The 21,977-nt window shown below is 42.2% G+C and overlaps 1 protein-coding gene across 12 annotated transcripts in view; it reads right to left on the bottom strand.

Moving 5' to 3' along the window:
• LOC112252708 (CUGBP Elav-like family member 2) overlaps positions 1 to 21,977 on the bottom strand; it is a 67,001-nt gene that overhangs the window by 41,142 nt on the left and 3,882 nt on the right. The window contains exon 1 of one of the 12 annotated variants that reach the window (XM_024424199.2): positions 21,842 to 21,962. The exons of 8 other annotated variants lie outside the window; for them this stretch is intronic. In XM_024424199.2, the coding sequence (XP_024279967.1) occupies positions 21,842 to 21,924 (83 nt within the window). In that variant the 5' untranslated portion in view covers positions 21,925 to 21,962. Of the gene's footprint in view, positions 1 to 1,761; positions 1,857 to 20,516; positions 20,750 to 21,405; positions 21,537 to 21,841; positions 21,963 to 21,977 lie in introns of those variants that run through there. 3 more of the 12 variants (XM_024424201.2, XM_024424203.2, XM_024424200.2) reach the window with 3 other exon arrangements.

Below are 21,977 nucleotides of genomic sequence, written 5' to 3'. Positions count from 1 at the left end.
ATTGGGGCCAATTTCAAGTTCTCATAACAATCGGTAATCTGCATTTTTGGATACCGATTATGGCCAACTACATTGCATTCCACGAGGAGACTGCGTGGAAGGCTGACTACCTGTTACGTGAGTGCAGCAAGGAGTAAGTTGCTAGCTAGCATTAAACTGATCTTAGAAAAAACAATCTTAACATAATCACTAGTTAACTACACATGGTTGATGATATTACCCGTTTATCTAGCTTGTCCTGCGTTGCATATAATCGATGCGGCGCCTGTTAATTTAGCATCGAATCACAGCCTACTTCGCCAAACGGGTGATTTAACAAGCATATTCGCGTGGAAAAAAACACTGTCGTTGCACCAATGTGTACCTAACCATAAACATCAATGCCTTTCTTTAAAAAAATACACAAGTATATATTTTTAAACCTGCATATTTAGTTAATATTGCCTGCTAACTTGAATTTATTTTAACTAGGGAAATTGTGTCACTTCTCTTGCGTTCTCTGCAAGCACAGTCAGGGTATATGCAGTAGTTTGAACTGTGTGAAGACCATTTCTTCCTAACAAAGACAGTAATTAATTTGCCAGAATTGTACATAAATATGACAAAACATTGAAGGTTGTGCAATGTAACAGCAATATTTAGACTTAGGGATGCCACCCATTAGGTAAAATATGGAACGCTTCCGTATTTCACTGAAAGAATAAACGTTTTGTTTTCAAAATGATAGTTTCCAGATTTGCCCTATCATCGTATTTCTGTGTGTTATTATATTATAATTAAGTCTATGATTTGATATTTGATAGAGCAGTCTGACTGGGTGGTGGTAGGCAGCAGCAGGCTCGTAAGCATTCATTCAAACATCACTTTCCTGCATTTGCCAGCAGCTCTTCGCTGTGCTTCAAGCATTGCGCTGTTTATGACTTCAAGCCTATCAACTCCCGAGATTAGGCTGGCAGTACTATAGTGCCTATAAGAACATCCAATAGTCAAAGGTATATGAAATACAAATGGTATAGAGAGAAATAGTCCTATAATTCCTACAACCTAAAACTCCTTACTTGGGGATATTGAAGACTCGTGTTAAAAAGGAACCACCAGCTGTCATACGTTCTCATGTTCTGAGCAAGGAACTTAAACGTTACCTTTTTTACATGGCACATATAGCACTTTTACTTTCTTCTCCAACCCTTTGTTTTTGCATTATTTAAACCAAGTTGAACATGTTTCATTATTTATTTGAGACTTTATTGATGTGTTAGATTTTATTGATGAATTATATTAAGTTAAAATAAAAAAGTGTTCATTCAGTAATGTTGTAATTGTCATTATTACAAATATATATATATATATATTTTTTTGTCGTCCGATTAATCGGTATCGGCTTTTTTTGGTCCTCCAATAGTCGTTATCGGCGTTATCATAAATCATAAAATCGGTCGACCTCTAGTACTTTACACACGGCATATCACATTTAACAAACCAAACAGAAAAATAACATTATAGAAGGTAAAATAAAAACCCAACCCGGTCTGTGCATCAATACCGGTATATAGTAAAATAAGGTATACCGGCCAGCTCTAGTGTGTGTGTGTACATCCAATTGAGGACCCAAGGGACTCCTGGTGTGAGAAAGCTGGCAACTGGCACACAGACCTGGTGATTAGTTAATGGGATAGTAAGCAGAGGGACTGAGGGAGACAAAAACAGGGAAAGAGTGACTAGGTTAAATAAAGGGACAGAGAGCGTTACAAGTATACAGACCTTTGGACACGAGCCATCCATCTCTTACACATAGAGCCCAAACGCTCGGCCGAGACACCAAGTGACGACCTAAACGACATTCTGACTCCTCACTGTCGGTCCTCTGGAAAGCCAACTCTTAAAAAGACCCAGATCCTACACACTTCACAAATAACTCTTCAGGGGAAAATGGAAGAAAAAAATAACTTTACTACTGGAGCCAATACATCCAAAACGACAATTTAAAGCTCACAAAGCCAAGGGGCGACTTCACTGCCCCTCACCAACAACCGACAGATATCTGTACAGGATCCACTCAGCAGCAAGGCCTCGGCACAGCAGTGTAGTGGTCAGTCAGCACTAACCAGAAGATAGCAATCCTAAACACAGTGAAGCAGGGAGGTACTGCACTATCTGAAATTGTCCAATAAGAAAAGCTCCCTTTCTATTGTTGTTGCAAAATGCTTTACCCTCTTAACACCGCTCTAAAATGCTGGGAGTTGGCAGAGAGAGGATTGTAGCCCATCACCCTCCTCAGGCGCTGGTCTAGCTTGGCGATGGAACAGGGAGTAACCTACCAGCTTCCAACATCAGCACTTAGAAATACAATCACTAGAATAGGCTAACCCCTTTATACAGTAATCCTACTGTGATGGTGCCCAATCTATGAATTCTCTCTATGCTATCCTGAGCGCAGCAACAGCGGAAACAATTGCATATTGTTCGGATGCTGGAGAGAACACTATTCACCGATAGATCCCCTATACAGTAACAATGGGCCTGTGGTGAGTCAGAGGGACGCTTTGTAATCCTCCCATCCAATGCTACGTCTCACTAAACCACCGCAACGGGCATTGTGGTGTGTGACACCATTTATCTAGTTGCCAGATCCAGGCAGCCTTTCTCTGACGCCATTTTGCTGAGTGCTTTGCCTGCCCTCTCATACATCTAAAATCTCAGACACAGCTGCCTGTCACATAATTAGGTCTGTCCCCGACTAAAACAAAACAAAACAAAACGTGGTTGACCGAAAGTAGTCTGTTCTTTTGACCAACCGATTGGTTGAAATTTTAAAACTAGTATTTTTCCATATTATTTATACATGTGTGTGAGTGAGTGAGAGAGCTCCTTTCTGCCGTTACGCTCCTGAAGTTGCCTTGTAATAGGCTACACAAGGAGTCAGCCAACTTTCATGTGGAATGCCAATTTATTTTTGTGGAACAGTTTCATTTCATTTAGAATAACTTCTCCATATCTCAAAATCATTGTCATGTAGTTAATCAAAATGCTATCCAAATCTAAAATGAAAAACCTAAAAAGTAACTTCTATTGCCATCTATGTAAAAATAGCAAACAAATAAAAACATTACAGCCTGCAGGTAAAAAATATCCAGATGAAAATAAATATCCTATAAATCACATTGGCTACGCATGGCCTGTCTGCAACCAACTTGAAACATTTGATCAACAATTAACTTGGGTCCTGCCTGAAGCTCCTTGCAACATTGCCCATTTGGGGATATAAAATATTCTGGGCCCTCCGTTTCCCGCTACAGCTGTAGGCTATTTGCACAGGGGATATGAAGTAATCAGGTAGGCCTATTTTATGATGTTTCCACTGGATCAGAGCATGATATATTTTTCCCTTTCACGCTGAGTGGTTATGAAAGGGAGAGAGCTGGAAAGATTTCTCAAATAAATTGGAATTGTCATTCTCAATAGATGTAAAAACATGCTGCTTGCTGTTTATTTTGAAGAAAACATTACTCTGAGAAGCTCCACAGCTCATTAGTGGTGGTACATTAAGCCAATCAGAAATACTATTAGATCCCCAAATGGGCAGGTTTATATAGCTTAACTTGCAAGCAGGCCAGATAGCCTATAGGCCTACATCTATGCGTAATCAGGTGCACGTCCTTACTCAACATCGACAGGAGCACTCCAAACAAATGACAATGAAAAAATAGACAAATCTCGTAAATGTAATTAAATAAATAAAAACAAAAATTCCCACAACTGTAGCTTAGTTTGTGCGCTCAAACTAAGCTGCACAATGTGTCCACTCACTCCTACATTGAGAATGGTAAAAAGACTGGAATAATGATATATTGAATGCATTAACAGACATTACAGTAAACAAACAAACATTGAAGATTAGAAATGAATGGGACATGTACAGTGGCTTGTGAAAGTATTCATCCCCCTTGGCATTTTTCCTATTTTGTTGCCTTTCAACCTGGAATTGGGGGGGTGAATTGATTTACACAACATGCCTTGATGTGCCAGGCTCGCATGCCAGGCTCATACGTATTAATTCAAACAGCACTTTCGTGCGTTTTGCCAGCAGCTCTTCGCAATGCTTCAAGCATTGAGCTGTTTATGACTTCAAGCCTATCAACTCCCGAGATTAGAATGGTGTAACCGATGTGAAATGGCTAGCTAGTTAGCGGGGTGCGCGCTAATAGCGTTTCAAATCGGTGACGTCATTCTCTCTTGAGACTTGGAGTAGTTGTTCCCCTTGTTCCCCGCGGATTTTGTGGGGCAATGGGTAACGATGCTTCGAGGGTGGCTGTTGTCGAGGTGTTCCTGGTTTGAGCCCAGGTAGGGGTGAGGAGAGGGACAGAAGCTATACTGTTACACTGGCAATACTAAAGTGCCTATAAGAACATCCAATAGTCAAAGGTATATGAAATGCAAATGGTATAGAGAGAAATAGTCCTATAATTCCTATAATAACTACAACCTAAAACTTATTACCTGGGAATATTGAAGACTCGTGTTAAAAGGGAACCACCATCGTTCCTGTTCTCATGTTCTGAGAAAGGAACTTAGAAACGTTAGCTTTTTTACATGGCACATATTGCACTTTTACTTTCTTCTCCAACACTTTGCTTTTGCATTATTTAAACTAAATTGAACATGTTTCATTATTTATTTGAGGCTAAATTGATTTTATTGATGTATTAAGTTAAAATAAGTGTGCATTCAGTATTGTTGCAATTGTCATTATTACAAATAAATAAAAATATTTTAAAAATCTGCATCAGCTCTTTTTGGTCCTCCAATAATCAGTATCGGCGTTGAAAAAATCATAATCGGTCAACCTCTAATCTCTAAGTCTAATATTGATGTTACATTGCACAACCTTAAAATGTTAAGCCATAATTATGTACAATTCTGGCAAATTAATTACGGTTTTTGCTAGGAAGAAATGGTCTTCACACAGTTCGCAATGAGCCAGGCGGACCAAACTGCTGCATATACCCCGACTCTGCTAGCAAGTTCATGTTAGCAGGCAATAGTAACTAAATATGCAGTTTTAAAAAATATATACGTGTGTATTGATTTTAAGAGGCATTGATGTTCATGGTTAGGTACACATTGGTGCAACAACAGTGCTTTTTTCACGAATGTGCTTGTTAAATCATCACCCGTTTGGCGAGGTAAGCTGTGATTCGATGATAAATTAACAAGCCCCGCATTGACTATATGCAACGCAGGACAAGCTATATAAACTAGCAATATCATTAACCATGTGTAGTTAACTAGTGATTATGTTAAGATTGTTTTTTCTAAGATAAGTTTAATGCTAGCTAGCAACTTACCTTGACTCCTTGCTGCACTCGCGGAGCAGGTAGTCAGCCAGCCACGCAGTCTCCTCGTGGAGTGCAATGTAATCGGCCATAATCGGCATCCAAAAATGGCAATTACCGATTGTTATAAAAACTTGAAATCAGCCCCAATTAATTGGCCATGCTGATTAAATCGGTCGACCTCTAATCAAAACGCAAACAATTCACACAATGAAGTTATTTAACAATTAATGTGCACAGATTTGCGGGAGAGCGCGCATTCTGGAGAGAGACGTGCATTGTGCAGCCGCACTCTCCTTCTTGGACTGTGCCATCCCCGTGGCCTCCGCAATGGATTAGTTCACTGGGATGGGCGCAAATAAGACAGGTGTCTCGTGTGCCATAACAAAATACAGATATCTGCTACTGCTCGACAAGAACAAAAAAGTCGCCCAGTCAAATAATTGGCGTCAGCTCAATACATAATACAATTCTCTTTAACTAGATGCATGTGGTGTGAATTGCTGAAACATAGTGATCCCAATGCTGAATAAACACTTCAACACTACCCAAGCTAGTATGGGTGGTCCCGAGAATCAAACAGTCAGTGCCAGTGGTCATTTGCCCAGCCACCACACCAAATGCAAGTTCCAATCCAAATGACTCAAACTTCTTCCTTTCTTTACTCCCCTTGGTTGGAAAGGGGTCCCACATGTTTAAGCCATAAACCGTCACTGGGGAGCTCACTCCAGTGGGGATTATTTCAAATTAAACTGGCTCCAGTTTGTCCAATAAGAAACACTCGTTTTCAAGTTGCAATTGTTTTTGCTAGTGTGCCCCAATAATTATGACCCAGACCAGAGAAAGTCAGTTAGGCCAGGAGGGCCTGTCGCTGTGATGTGGCAAGTGACCTGGCTCCAAGACACCTTGGAGCAGCTGACAGGTCCTGGAGCAGCTGACAGGTTCAAGTTGACATTAGCATAACTGCTGTTGCTCTTCCCACAAAATAACATGATTTACCGGGACCATATGCCTGGAGATTTGCTGTCGTCTGAGAGCAGAAGCATGTCAGCTGCACTGCTACACTTTTCCTAGTTGCTCCCATTATAGAGACTGTCACTGAGGCAGCACTGAGCCATCGATATCATATACGAGTATACATGTCGTCAGCCACCTTCTCAAAGCGTCACACGTTTGTTGGATTCTGTATGCATCCTAAATTAACGGCCAGTGAACACCTTTGACTTGGAATATATGGCTTTTACTTAGCTTGATTGGGATCATTTCAGGAATCACTTGACGCTCTACCTATAAAAAAAAAAGTCAACATTCATAGGCCCACACCATGTGATATAATCCAGTGCTGCTTTATGTGTTGGTTCGATTCATAGGTTGTGGTAAAGAAAGATTACCAATGTTAGTCAGGAAAGGCTCTCCCTCTTTGGGTAATAATTAGGCTTGGGAGGTATCCCGTACCTCCCATATACCGGGGAGTTTGAAATATACATTTTTGGTATTGAAAATAATAGTCTATGCCACTGCTTAGAACTAATTGAACTATGTAAGACGTGCCAAATAAATTATCTCCAGCTCAAGGTGCCAGCTATGCATTTTGTTTGCTAACCTGCTAGCTAAATGGCTAGGTTGCAAGAGAACGCTTCGTTACAGCAGAGACAATCAATCCCCTATGGTATAGGAACGGTATTTTTTAAATCTTTATTTAAGGTAAAGGCTAGTGGAGAACAAGTTCTTATTTACAACTGCGACCTGGCCAAGATAAAGCAAATCAGTGCGACAAACAATGCAGAGTTACACATGGAATAAACAAACATACAGTCAATAAAACAATAGAAAAAGTCTATATACAGTGTATGCAAATGAAGTAGGATAAGGGAGGTAAGGCAATAAATAGGCCATAGTGGCAAAATAATTACAATATAGCAATTAAACACTGGAGTGATAGATGTGCAGAAGATGAGTGTGCAAGTAGAGATACTGGGGTGCAAAGGAGCAAAATAAATAAAAGTATGGGGATGAGGTAGTTGGTTGGGCTATTTACAGATGGGCTATGTACAGGTCCAGTGATCTGTGAGCTGCTCTGACAGCTGGTGCTTAAAGCTGGTGAGGGAGATATGAGGCTCCAGCTTCAGTGATTTTTGCAGTTCGTTCCAGTCATTGGCAGCAGAGAACTGGAAGGAAAGGCAGCCAAAGGAAGAATTGTGTTTGGGTGTGACCAGTGAGATATACCTGCTGTAGCGTGTGCTGCGATGGTGACCAGTGAGCTGAGATAAGGTGGGGCTTTACCTAGCAGGTATGACTATCTGGATACCAGCCAAACTTAGTTATAGTTCATGCTCCTTTCCCCAGGAGGGCTCTTGCGCTCTCGTTTTATTTGGGGATGAAAAGTCGCAGTTTACATTGTGGAGTCGTGGACGAGCGCTTAACATTTCTGAGGAAGGGCAGACAAAAAAGCGAAACAGACATTTTCTGAGAATACCCAGACTATCCTGAATATTGTTACTTGTTCTTCAAGAAAGCCATAGTAATTTAAAATTCCACTGAGTGCTGCTTCGACATGACCAAGAGAAAAAAACATGTTGGAAGGGATCAGTTTGAGCAGGGCAAGGCACAGAAATCACTTATCTTGATCCATGAGTAGTTAGATTTGGGATGCAAGATGATTTGTAGATCAGTGATTCTGCCCAGTCCAACTGCAATGTAGCCTCGTCACTCTCAAACACAGAGAAAAGCTCTTCTTTATCCCCCCTAACATCAGACCGCTGTCAAGTGTATAAAGGGTCTCCATCTCGCTTCTGATTCTCTTTCCAACCTGACAAGTCAGACGGGAAGGACCCAGCCAGGTATTGATTGTCAGAGTGGATGAATAATTACTATCTCAGAATAGAAATACCACTCAACCAGAGATGCAGAAGCCACAGGGCTGTGTATTCTAGCCTCGGAGCAGAGGCATAGCAGTCTCTACATCACTCTCACTCCAGAAAAGGACCTGACAACACGCACCAAGGAAATAGCCATGTCTGTTTCTGGTGTGATGTCTGCAAGTCTGTCTGGCCTATGTTCTGTGATATCTGACCAATTTCCATAGGCAGGGCAGGCTGCACCTCGAGTCACTCCGGCTACGAGCACACACACAGTTCTGTGATATCTCATCTAATTTCCATACAAGGTGCTGCTGCCTGCTGGAGGACCATCACAGTTGTCTATAATCAGTACATCAGTGCTCTGATGAAGGCCCCATTAAGATGTTTCCATCCCAGCATGAACTCCAATTCTGCCTCAATATGGCCTAATTTTCATTGTTGCATTTCCCCTGATGAAGACAGACGTGTCCAATCATGCTGTGAATAGGGCTCCATGTGGACAAGAGGCAGCCAGGGCCTGATGACAAGACCCGCCCCATTAGCTCCATAATCATATGGAGTGTCCCTGGTGACGGTGGTTATGGATGAGGAGGGATGCAAATTAGGCTGAGTCAGGGTGTGAACGTAGCGTGCCCACCCACTCGGCCCAGAGTAGATGAAAACACGTTTTTGGTAATGAAATTTCACTTCCTTATGTTATGAAACACATTTTACCAAGACAAATATAATTTCTTCATGTTTTGAATCGTTCAGTGGTGTCTTTCTCTAAACATATCATTAACATTCAGCATCTTTAAAAAAAGTCGGATTTCGTAACCCAACACATCCGATAAGCACCGAGCTCTGTTGACAGAGCGGTGTCGCATCGAGTAAGCATCTTAAGGATTTTGCATGTTGTGGTGGTCTACAAAGTCGTTTTCTTCAAGTCGCAAAAAGTTGTTAAAATGTTAAAAGCTGTGAAAATAAAAAAAGCTTGCCATACGCTCAGTGCTCTGTTGACATTTCACAGAGTTATACTTGTTTTTGTGAGAAACTTTTTTTAAAAGAACAGGAATTCTTCATTAATATGACAATATCACATAATATAGATAACAAATATAGATAGAGATAACAAGTTCAACGGTGAGCCTGTCAGTTAGCCTTAATTCTTGCACAGCTTTTCCATTTTTTTCCTCTGGCCTCCATTGACTTAGTCACCTAAATATTGGCCATCCTACAAAAAGGCAACAACAAAAACTAAAGTAACTTAAGAACGGATTATGATAGGAGACGCGAGGTTTGAGCCGATGGGTTTCTTAGAGGATAATAGACCATTTATCTTACGTATTGGTCAAAAGATGCATCTTTGATTGGACACTCTAGTGAATGGATTAATGAAGATAGGTAAATAGGAACCTGGTTTAGGCTGAAGCAAGTCAACTCTGGTCTGGCTGGAGGTAGAATGCAAATCTAGCATCAGGTGAAGAAGACTGTTGCAGGGATATAGAAAGACTAGACTACAACCAGCTACTACAGACCAAGAAACACTGAAGGCAGACCCAGATAAAACAAAAAAAGGTTCCTAGTCTGGTGTATTTATGGCTTAGAAAAGCCCTCCAAATAAAGAAAATAAGCTACTACAGTAGTTGTTAAAACCAGAGTAAACTGCTGTTTGAAAAGGGCCCTTAACAAATAAGTCTTCTAAAATTAAAAATAAGCAACGTCACAGAACCCCACTCGAGTCCAGTTATTTTTGTTTACAGTCTTCTGCTTAGATGGCGTCACTCCAATGCGTCTTAAGACGGTCAGTCAACAACTGGCGAGCGGATTTCTGCTCGCCTCTGTCCAAGAGGGAAAGGTTACCCAACCCACATGCCCTCCTGGCTCCTGCTGCCCATCCAAAGCTGCTGCTCACATTCTCTGACCTGGCCTGGATGTTTTTTCTGATGTTATTTTCTAGTTATTTTATTTTAGGGTTCAATCAGTTTTAATATTGCAGATAGTGTGGGTTGTATCAATGTACAATTGAAGTCAGAAGTTTACATTACACCTTAGCCAAATACATTTAAAATCAGTTTCACAATTCCAGACATTTAATCCTGGTAAAAATGCCCTGTTTTAGGCCAGTTAGGATCACCACTTTATTTCAAGAATGTTAAATGTCAGAATAATAGAGAGAATGATATATTTCAGCTTTTCTTTCTTTCTTCACATTCCTAGTGGGTCAGAAGTTTACATACACTCAATTAGTATTTGGTAGCATTGCCTTTAAATGGTTTAACTTGGGTCAAAAGTTTTGGGTGGTCTTCCACAAGCTTCCCACAATACGTTGGGTGAATTTTGGCCCATTCCTCCTGACAGAGCTGGTTTAACTGAGTCAGGTTTGTAGGCCTCCTTGCTCACACACACTTTCAGTTCTGCCCACAAATTTTCTATAGGATTGAGATCAGGGCTTTGTGATGGTCACTCCAATACCTTGACTTTGTTGTCCTTAAACCATTTTACCACAACTTTGGAAGTATGCTTGGGGTCCATGTCCATTTGGAAGACCCATTTGCGACCAAGCTTTAGCTTCCTGACTGATGTCTGTAGTTGCTTCAATATATCCACATAATTTCCCTCCTCGTGATGCCATCTATTTTGTGAAGTACACCAGTCCCACCTGCAGCAAAGCACCCCCACAACATGATGCTGCCACCCCCGTGCTTCACGGTTGGGATGGTGTTCTTCAGCTTGCAAGCATCCCCCTTTTTCCTCCAAACATAACGATGATGGTCATTATGTCCAAACAGTTCTATTTTTGTTTGTTTCATCAGACCAGAGGACATTTCTCCAAAAAGTACAATCTTTGTCCCCATGTGCAGTTGCAAACCATTGTCTGGATTTTTTTAAATGGCAGTTTTGGAGCATTGGCTTCTTCCTTGCTGAGCGGCCTTTCAGGTTATGTCGATTATAGGACTTGTTTTACTGTGGATATATATATATATATATATATATATATATATATATATATGTACCTGTTCCTCCAGCATCTTCACATGGTCCTTTGCTGTTGTTCTGGGATTGATTTGGACTTTTCGCACCAAAGTACATTCATCTCTAGGAGACAGAACGTCTCTTTCCTGAGCGGTATGATGGCTGCATGGTCCCATTGTGTTTATACTTGCGTACTATTGTTAGCACAGATGAACTTGGTACCTTCAGGCATTTAGAAATTGCTCCTAAGGATGAACCAGACTTGAAGGTCTACAGTGTTTTTTTTTCTGGGGTCTTGGCTGATTTCATTTCCTTTTCCCATGATGACAAGCAAAGAGACACTGAGTTTGAAGGTGGGCCTTGAAATACATCCACAGGTACACCCCAATTGACTCAAATTATGTCAATTAGCCTATCAGAAGCTTCTAAAGCCATGACCCCATTTTCTGGAATTTTCCAAGCTGTTTAAAGGCACAGTCAACTTCGTGTATGTAAACTTCTGAAGTACTGGAATTGTGATACAGTGAATTATAAGTGAAATAATCTGTCTGTAAACAATTGTTGGAAAAAAATCACTTGTGTCATGCACAAAGTAGACGTCCTAACCATCTTGCCAAAGTTTGAGTTGTATCGAGTACTATTAGTTGTCACTCTGAAATTTCTGCTGATTTCCACTGATGTTGGTCCCTGTACAGGGCTGCAGCCCTAAGAGGTTTTAACAAGAAATTTGTGGAGTGGTTGAAAAACTAGTTTTAAAACCTCCCGACTTCAACTGTAATTGTCTATCAATTTCCAATCTCCCCCCATATACACACACACACAAAAATGTCTGTATATTTTTTTACCCTAATCCTACCATAAATGGATTAAAATAAATGGACAACAATACATGTGCTTCTACTTACATCTAATACATACATGGCCACCTGAATGTTACTGCTTGTATACTGGTTCTGAGTCCCAATAATGTGTAATTTTCCCTGTAGTGTGCACGTGTAGTGTCCTGCTCATAAGGCACCAACAGAAAAAAACAAACTGAAACAGGGATGGACTGGGATTACCTCGACTTGTCCAATAATAAATGCTTATTGTAACTTTCCATTGCAAAATGTTTTACATTTTAGTCATTTAGCAGACACTCCAGAATGACTTACATAGTGCATCCTGTAGTGCATTAATCTTAAAATAGCTAGGTAGGACAACCACATCTCAGTCATAGTAAGTACATTTTTCCTCAATAAAGTAGCTATTGGGAAAGTCAGTGCTAGTAAAGGGGGATAGTGTCAAGTGCGAGCACACAAATTACTTTTTAAAAACCTTTTTTTTTTTACAGGGGGGGGGTACTCTTTGAAGAGGTAGAGTTTGATGTTTTCAGAAGATGGGCAGGGACTCTGCTGTCCAACTTCAGCGGGAAGCTGATTCCGCCATTGGGGTGCCAGGACAGAGAAGGGCTTTGACTGGGCTGAGCGGGAGCTGCCCTCCTGTAGGGGTGACAGAACTATGTTCTCAGGTTGGGGTGTAGGGTTTGATCGCAGCCTGAACATAGGGAGGGGCAGTTCCTCTTGCTTCTCCATAGGCAAGTATCATGGTCTTGTAGTGAATGCGAGCTTCAACTGGAAGCCAGTCGAGTCGCAGGGTGACATGGGAGAACTTGGGAAGGTTGAACACCAGGCGGGCTGCAGTGTTCTGGATAAGTTAAAAGGGTTCGATGGCACAAGCAGGGAGCCCAGCCAACAGCGTGTTGCAGTAGTCCAGATGGGAGATGACAAGTGCCCGGATTAGGAACTACGCCGCTTCCTGAGTGAGGTAGGGTCATACTCTACGGATGTTGTAGAGCATGAACCTACACAAGCGAGTCACTACTTTGATGTTTGCAGAGAATGACAGGGTGTTGTCCGGAGTTATGCCAAGTGTCTTTGCTCTCTGGGAGGGGACACCGTGGAGTTGTCAACTGTGATGGATGGAGAGGTCTTGGAGCAATCAGGCCTTCCCAGAAAGGAAGATAAGCTCTGTCTTGTTGATGTGGAGCTTGAGGTGGTCAACATATCTGTCAGGAACGCAGAGATGCATGTCGCCATCTGGGTCTTAGAAGGTGAGAAGGAGAAAAGTAGTTGAGTGTCATCCGCATATCAATGATAGGAGAGACCATGTGAGGATATGATGAGTCGAGTGACGGTGTATAGAGAGAAGAGGGCCTAGAACTGAGCCCTGAGGGACAACAGTAGTGACTACGTAGTGCAGACACAGATCCGCTCCACGTCACCTGCCAGGTAGGATGCAATCCAAGATTGTTCAGAGCCTGAGACACCCAGCTCTGAGAGGACGATCTGATGGATGAGAGCAAAGGACAGAGAGTCCGCTTTGGCAGTGCAGTGCCACAGAGGAAATCAGTCTCAGTTGAGTGACAAGTCTTGAAGCCTGACTAGGTACGGTCAAGAAGATCGTTCTGAGAGAGATAGTGAAAGAGTTGGTCAGACAGCAAACTCAAGTGCTTTGGAAAGAAAAGAAAGAAGGGATACCGTTATGTAGTTTACGTCAGAGGGGTCGAGTGTTGGTTTCTTGAGGAGGGGGAGCGACTCTGGAGTCAGAGGGGACACAGCCAGTGATCAAGGATGAGTTGATGAGGGAAGTGAGAATGTTTCCAGAGATTGTATGGAGAAGGGAGGAGGGGATGGGATTGAGCAGGCAGGTCGTTGGGCGGCCGGAACTCACTAGTAGCAGGATTTCATTTTCCGTTGCGTGCCCTAATCAGTAACACAACCCTGGACTGGCTGCTGATTTAGTGTTGCACGGTATACCAAAACGTTGGTACTTTTTGGATACTAGAACATGAAAAACAGTTCGGTACTAGAATGTATTACTTTCAGTACTTCTGTCAAATGTGTGTCACGTTGTCTACTGATTGAGGATCTGTATCAGCGCAGCCGATGTCCCCTTATAGTGCGAGAGCACCGTGCCTGCTGCACTTACTCCTTGCGAGCTCTAGCATGTCCTGAGGAACAAGTGCACTCAGTCTGGGCCGCGTCACCACTTATGCTGCACAGAAGTTAACACAATTGAATAATTCAACACGGCATGTGGAAATGTTGAAACTTATTGTTCACTCCTATTCTAGATAACCTTTGCTCGAGCCTCGAACTGTGTGTGTGTGTGAATGACATCATGGGTCTTAAAGAGAGACCAGGTGCACTTTTATAGAAGAGATTTCTTCTTTAATGCAAATATTGTTGATCAGTACAATAAGTCCCAAATGAAAGGGGAACAGATTAGCATTTTCTGGCTGAATTCATGGGGCTATAGATGAAAACCAAACTCAATGCATGCACACAATCCAATTGAATATTCATTCACCTGTATTGTAAATAGGCCCGGGCTACATCTTGATATAAACAGTTTATCAATAGACTAGAGATTTAACATACAAAATAAATGACATTGTGTTAAGGTCGTTAGATATATATATTTTTTTAACCAAAGTCAACTTGATTGGATAATTGATTTATAAAAAAAAATCTAATGTAATGATATTGAACTCAAAAAGATCTGTCTGGATCAACTGCCATTCTGTGACTTTGGCTAATACGCCTTCTTTTTCACTTTGGTATCGAGTATCGTGATGGTATCGAAGTAAAAAAAAATAAAAATAAAAATTGCAACCAAACCAAGCTGATTCCACTTAACTTGGCCAGTATACCCTTCTAACTCATCCCATGTGTTGTAGAGCATATGCATTCAATCTTCAACATTTTATTAGCAAGGCCTATAGCATGTGCCACTGCCTTCATACAACCTAACATGATTTTAGGATTTACCTTGGTTGGCTGAAGTGGACTCGAAGTTTCAGTCGTGGTGGTTTACATTTTTCAAACTTTCAGCCCTCAAAATATAGCCTAAAGTCATGCACATTGATATTACACTGTATATCCTGTGCTCTGTAGTATACCAGCCAACCAGGCGTGCTGGATATGGGTAAATAACTAGCTATCCCATTGTGTCAATTATAGAAACATCCCGGCGAATGCATCTGATCTTTGCTAAATAAACACGCCATGAGGCCAGCTGAGCGTGAAAGTCGACTACAATTACTGAATACTTTGTTTCGACCTCTAACCACACAAACAGAACTTGGAGGCGGCTTTGGAAGATGAAAAAAACAGCGAGAAAGAGGGTTGAAGAAGATGAATGCCCATGTAGTTTGCCTCAAACCACACCACACAACTTGGGGAACACAAATGAGAGAGCGGTGGATATGTACATTAGGCCTATGTAGTTTGTTGCGACCTCTACTCAAACCAAACTTGGGGAACTAGAAAGAAAGGAGACGGTGTGAAGAAAGACGTAGACATGAGCCTAGTATTTTGTAGCAACCTCAAACCACACTTGGACAAACTTGGTAGAGTAGGAGGAAAGGAGAGGAGTGAAGCTGTAGACCTAGGCCCATGTATGTAGTTCAGACCCAAGTTTCTTATTTTAAATCCTTTGCATGTGTTGGAGAAATTGTCAGCTCTCTTACAAGTCAAAAGGTCAAGGATGAGAGAGCCACAGTGCTGTATGCCCTGAGAATGCCAGGCCACCATACTAGACAGTGTCTGAAGGGAGGGGAACAGATTCTTATTTAATTAAACATAGTTCCATGGCGCATTGCCACACCAGCAGCAGGAAGTGGTAGAACAGGTGACAAACCCCTCCCAGTCTTCAACATCAGTCTACATGGCTCACGCAGGAGATGATTGTGGACTACAGGAAAAAGAGGACCGAACACATTCCCCTTCTCATCGACAGGGCTGTAGTGGAGCAAGTTTGAGCTTAAAGTTCCTTGGTGTCCACATCACCAACAAACTAACACAGTCCAAGCACAACAAGACTGTCTTGAAGAGAGCATTATAAAAACGATTCCCCCTCGGGAGACTGAAAAGATTTGGCATGGGCTCTAAGATCCTCAAAAGGTTGTACAGCTGCACCATCGAGAGCATCCTCCTGACTGGTTGCCTCACTGCCTGGTATGGCAACTACTCAGCCTCCGACCGCAAGGCACTACAGAGGGTAGCACGTATGGCCCAGTATATCTGGGGCAAAGCTTCCTATCATCCAGGACCTCTATACCAGGTGGTGTCAGAGGAAGGCCCTAAAAATTGTTAAAGACTCCAGCCACCCAAGTCATAGACTGTACTCTCTGCTACCGCACAGCAAGGGGTACCGGAGAGCCAAGTCTAGGTCCAATAGGCTTCTACACCACTGCTACACTCTGTTGTTGTCATCTATGCATAGTCACTTTAATAACTCCACCTACATATTACCTCAATTACCTCGACTAAGCGGTGCCCCCGCACTTTGTACCGGTACCCCCCTGTATATAGTCTCGGGTCTTGCTATTGATATTTTACTGCTGCTCTTTAATTACTTGTTCACACATTGTTTTTTACTGCATTGTTGGTTAGGGGCTCGTAAGTAAGCAACACCTGTTGTATTCGGCACATGTGACAAATTTTTTGATTTGATCCCCACGCACTATGCGAACAGCTGACCCTCTCTCAGCCCCAAGAGTCAGTGCAAAGAGGCCACACTTTGCCCAGATCAGACAGCCACCCGACCCCTGTCAGTGTCCACAACAAAAGGAACACATCATCATCACAGCGTAGCCCAGATAACACCATGTGTGCGTTTCAAATAGCACCCTGTTCCCTATATAGTGCACTACCTTTGGCCAGTGCCCATAGGGTAAAAGAAGAAGTGCTGAGCAAAAGTAGTACCCGGGCAAAAGTAGTGCACTAGAGTGCCATTTGGGAGACTCCTCATCTCAGTGTTCGTTGCCAAAGGATCAAACTTAAGCCCAGATATTCACTATCTTCTATCAGAGGCTCAATCAATCACAGAACACACACACACACACACACACACACACACACACTAGTTAGGTAGAAATTGTCACCTTTGTGTGCATGCGCATCCAAAGCTAAAAGATATGATGAATGCAAGGAATCCTTCCAGTCCCAAACCACTCCAAGCCTTTAGACCAGGAGGGTCAAATATGGTCCATGGAAAATAATGGACATGCATTTAAACAGTTTCTTGATTGTGCCCGCCTTGCCAAAAATCACCTAAATTAAAGCTAGACGGTCAGGTAGTAAGTTCCCCATCCATCGTTTTTGCAATGATCTTTCGCAAATTTCGAAGGCGAGAAAATATAACCAGTTTTCAGTGCGGCCCAGCCCTCTGGACCTCGTTGAAGACCAAATGCTGCCACTAGGTCAAGATGAGCTTGACACCCTTGCTTTAGACTAATCACAATTCAATTTCCAGACAGCCATGATCACATTTTCCCTCGGTCAATCATCCCTTGTTGATATTAGCCCTTGTTGATATTACCAGTAAGTTCACTGTTGGCTTTTCAATATGTGTATGTGATGGTGGGAAATGCATATCAAATGGATGAAGCTGCTACAGGATACTTGCTGTTGAACTCAACTAAGATGAGTGGTGACTGATATGTCAATAAAGTCAATTGAATTGAAATGCTGGAATCACATTAACAAAAAGATTGTTTATTATATTTACAAGATATTCAAGTGACCGCTCGAACAATGGAAATATAAATGCCTGGAAGGCAGGATGGAGGAGGGACCATTGGTGGGGCCATTCTAGCCAGTGAGAGGGCAGATACGCATGTGAACAACAGGCCATAGAGATAGGTAGAGGACTCATCTTTGTATATGTGCCATTATAGCGTCTGTGACAGCATGGGCAGCAACATTTAGGCCATCTCCATTTTAAAGTACAGATGTGAGAAATTGCCCATTTAAACTGCAATTTATTTATACTTTTTAAACATATACATATATATATATATATATATATATATAAATAATTGGTTTTCCATTAAAATTAGAAAATGACATAAAATTCCATGCGAATTCACAATGCAGCCGCCTGCAGCAGCACCATCCCTTTCAGATGGTTAAGCATTGCACATGTACTACTATTACTGTACAATTCCACCTTAGAAAGTTTGCATTTCCTTCTCATTTAACTTCTCAAAGTATTGCCATAAAGGACTTTGCTGCTGTCGCTTGCCTTTCTATGCCACTTTCCAACTGTTTAAGACGATGACATAGTGGTGGAGTCTACTCAAAATATAAATTCTCGACTCCAATCATTTATTCCTCGATTCTCCTGGTGTCAACTTCCATTTCCGATTTTCAAGATTTGATTCTGCTAGGAATCAACTCCGAACTCCGTACTTCCGAGAACACAAAACAATTGCATCTGGCAAAATGACGCCAACAGAGAGGGCTTACTCTCTTTTAGTCCTTAAGAAACTATGCAGTATTTCGTTTTTTTTATGTATTGTTCCATTATTCCTGTACCCAAGAAGGCAAAGGTAACTGACCTAAATGACCATCGCCCTGCAGCACTCACTTCTGTCATCATGAAGTGCTTTAAGGGACTAGTCAAGGATCATATGACCTTACACCCTAGACCCATTTCAATTTGCTTACCGCCCCAATAGATCCACAGACGATGTAATCACCATCGCACTGCACAGTGCCCAATCCCATCTGGACAAGAGGGGTATGGAAGAATGCTGTTCATTGACTACAGCTCAAAATTCACCACCATAGTACCCTCCAAGCTCATCATTAATCTTGAGGCCTTGGGTCTCAACCCCACCCTGTGAAATTAGGTCCTGGCCTTCCTGGATGGGTCACCCCCAGGTGGTGACGGTAGGAAGCAACATCTCCACTTCGCATATCCTCAACACTGGGGCCCTGCAAGGGCACGTGCTCAGGCCCCTACTACCGTACTCCCTGTTCACCCATGACTGCGTAGCAATGCACGCCTCCAACTCAATCATCAAGTTTGCAGACGACACAACAGTGGTAGGCTTGATTACCAACAACGACGTGACAGCCTACTGGGAGGAGGTGAGGGCACTCGTGGTGTGTTGCCAGAAAAACAACCTCTCACTCAATATCAACAAGACAAAGGAGATGATTGTGGACTCCAGGAAACAGCAGAGGGAGCACCCCCCTATCCATAGACAGAACAGCAGTGGACAAGGTGGGACATTTTAAGTTCCTTGCGTACACATCACGGACAGACTGAAATGGTCCACCCACACAGACAGTGTGGTGAAGAAAACGCAAAACCGGCTCTTCAACCTCAAGAGACTGAATTCTTTTAGGATTGTCACCTAAAACTTTCACAGATGCACAATTAAGAGCACCCTGTCAGGCTGTATCACGGCCTGATACAGCAACTGCACCGCCCACAACCGCAAGGCTCTCCAGAGGGTGGTGCAGTGCGGTATGCACAACACGTCACCGGGGGCAAACTACCTGCCCTCCAGGACACGTACAGCACCCGATGTCACAGGAAGGCCAAAAAGATCATCAAGGACAACAACCACCCAAAACACTGCCTGTTCACCCCTCTACCATCCAGAAGGCAAAGTCAGAACAGGTGCATCAAAGCTGGAACCGAGAGACTGGAAAAACAGCTTCTATCTCAAGGCCATCAGACTGTTAAACAGCCATCACTAACATAGAGAGGCTGCTGCCAACATTCAGACACAAATCACTAGTCACTTTAATAATGCCACTTGAAGAATGTTTACTTTAATAACTTACATATCATACTCATCTCATATGTATATACTGTATTTTATACCATTTATTGCATCTTGCCTATGCCGTTCTGTCATTGCTCATCTATACATTTGTATGTAAACTCAGCAAAAAAAGAAACATCCTTTTTCAGGACCCTGTCTTTCAAAGATCATTTGAAAAATCCAAATAACTTCACAGATCTTCATTGTAAAGGGTTTAAACACTTGCTTGTTCTTGCATGCCTCGCAAATTCACTCAAGTAGCCTAAAGTTTGCCTCTTCCTCTCTGGTTTTATTTACAATTACACAACTTTCCCCAGGCCTTTATAGCATAACGGATAGTTAGGCTATAACAAGGAAAATAATATGTTTTGTGATAACTGTACTGTGATTTTAAATTTGTGGAGACACAAAAAAAACATTGTTTTCAGTTAAGGGTTTTTCTTAACTTCTTCATTCACTGATTGGGCCAACTCAGGAATCCCCACACAGTTGACAAGTTTAAAATGGTGGATCCCTCAATGGCAATGTTCATGCTAAAACACGTATGTCAATGATGAGTCCTCTAGCTATCTCTATGACAACAGGCACAACTATGAAATAAAGCAATTTACCCCAAAACGACTTTAATGCCACGTGCGCCCACGTATATAAATCCATTCGTAACAACTTAACCATTAAGAAACTAATATTCGATCAAAGAAGCTTCTTGTAGCAATTTTGTTGACAGTATTCGACAAGCTCGTTGACCTTCATACATACATTTTCGTGGACAGACCTGGGGCGGAGTAAAACCTCTCGCTTCACCTCTTCCTCTCACATGAACATGCATAAATCCATCATCCAACAACAGCTGCGAGTTGGACAGGTCAGGGGTCGAAAGATTTCCCATAAGCATTATGACAAACGTATTTGTTGCCACTACAAAAAAAATGTATTCCGTCTTGCATGGAAAAGGGAAACTGGTGAGAATGCTTCCCGTCTGTCCTTATCTAGTAGGAAAGCATATTATTTGTCAGTCACCGTGTTTTAATGCAAATCCATTGATCAGCCCATTTTATAATCACTATCTGGGCAAATATTTGTTGTAAAAGGTTTACGTTTGTAGCCTATGTATGGCCCCGTATGTTTCGGGAACTTAACTACAGAGCCAAGCCCATATCTAGATATAACTAGGGGGATTTCAGAGTTAACTGTGACTAGCAACGTAGAGCCTTGAGCTTCATACCCTATCTATGGGTGTGAGTTGAAATCCACTCATGGTAAGCCGAATTAGCCTAGGGGGCATTTCTGAAAACAACACGCCTGTGTTGACTGGCTTCCTTTGCTAACAAATCTATGTGGCGGTCACACGATTTTCATTAAAATTGCTCAACAACAAAAAAATGTACCACGTGTTCCTGCAAGCCACCCTACACGAACCTCCATTACGGGAAATCGATTTGTTAACGGGGGAACTAGCTACAAAGACGTAGCAAACTGTCTCGTCGTAAAACACGCCGAGTACAAACGCAAGAAATACCTCACCCCCCGCAACAAAAAAAAAAAAAACCCGTTTTACATTACATAGCGACTGATGTGCAACGCTTGCCATCGAAAGCGTGGCAACGGGTAGTAACATTGTTGGAAGTAATTTTCTGTCATGACCTACCCGAACCGACGACTCCGTTGCTGTTCTGCTCAAGCAAGCAGCATTAAAAAAAACAAAGGGCGGCTGCCTCGTGTGTACGTTTCTCCCGCTCGCACAGTAAACACACAAGCAACCCCAGCTTGTATAAACTTTACAATGACGAGCCCGATAATGTCTGCAACGTCTTAACTCCGGAAGCAAATGTCACTTGACTAGCATTTCCTTAGCTAAACCGTAAACACATCTCAGTGAACTACCGTATAACGTTAGCGAGCTTATAGTACCCCCCCTCCCTTTTTTTTAGCCTTCTAACTCAAAACCGTGTCGATATGTGTGGCGCGTTGGACGCGACTTCATGTGCGGGGCGTTATACATTTTATCTGCAGATTCATAAAAAAATGTTGACAAATACATGTCGGTTATGATTGGTCTTTAAAACCAGGTATTTGCTACTTACTTTGTGTCTTCCGAGCTCATCATCAACCGGCTTTCGACCGTCCTATCCGGAAGAAAATCCAGACCACTGTATGCCGAAGTCATGTTAACGAGCTACGGTACAAGCCACCACGCCGTCGTCTTTCAACAATGAAAGT

This window comes from Oncorhynchus tshawytscha, linkage group LG06 (genome assembly GCF_018296145.1).
Source record: "Oncorhynchus tshawytscha isolate Ot180627B linkage group LG06, Otsh_v2.0, whole genome shotgun sequence".
NCBI lineage: Eukaryota > Metazoa > Chordata > Actinopteri > Salmoniformes > Salmonidae > Oncorhynchus > Oncorhynchus tshawytscha.
Note: the sequence above shows the minus strand (reverse complement) of the source record. Positions and strands in the feature narration are given on the sequence as shown.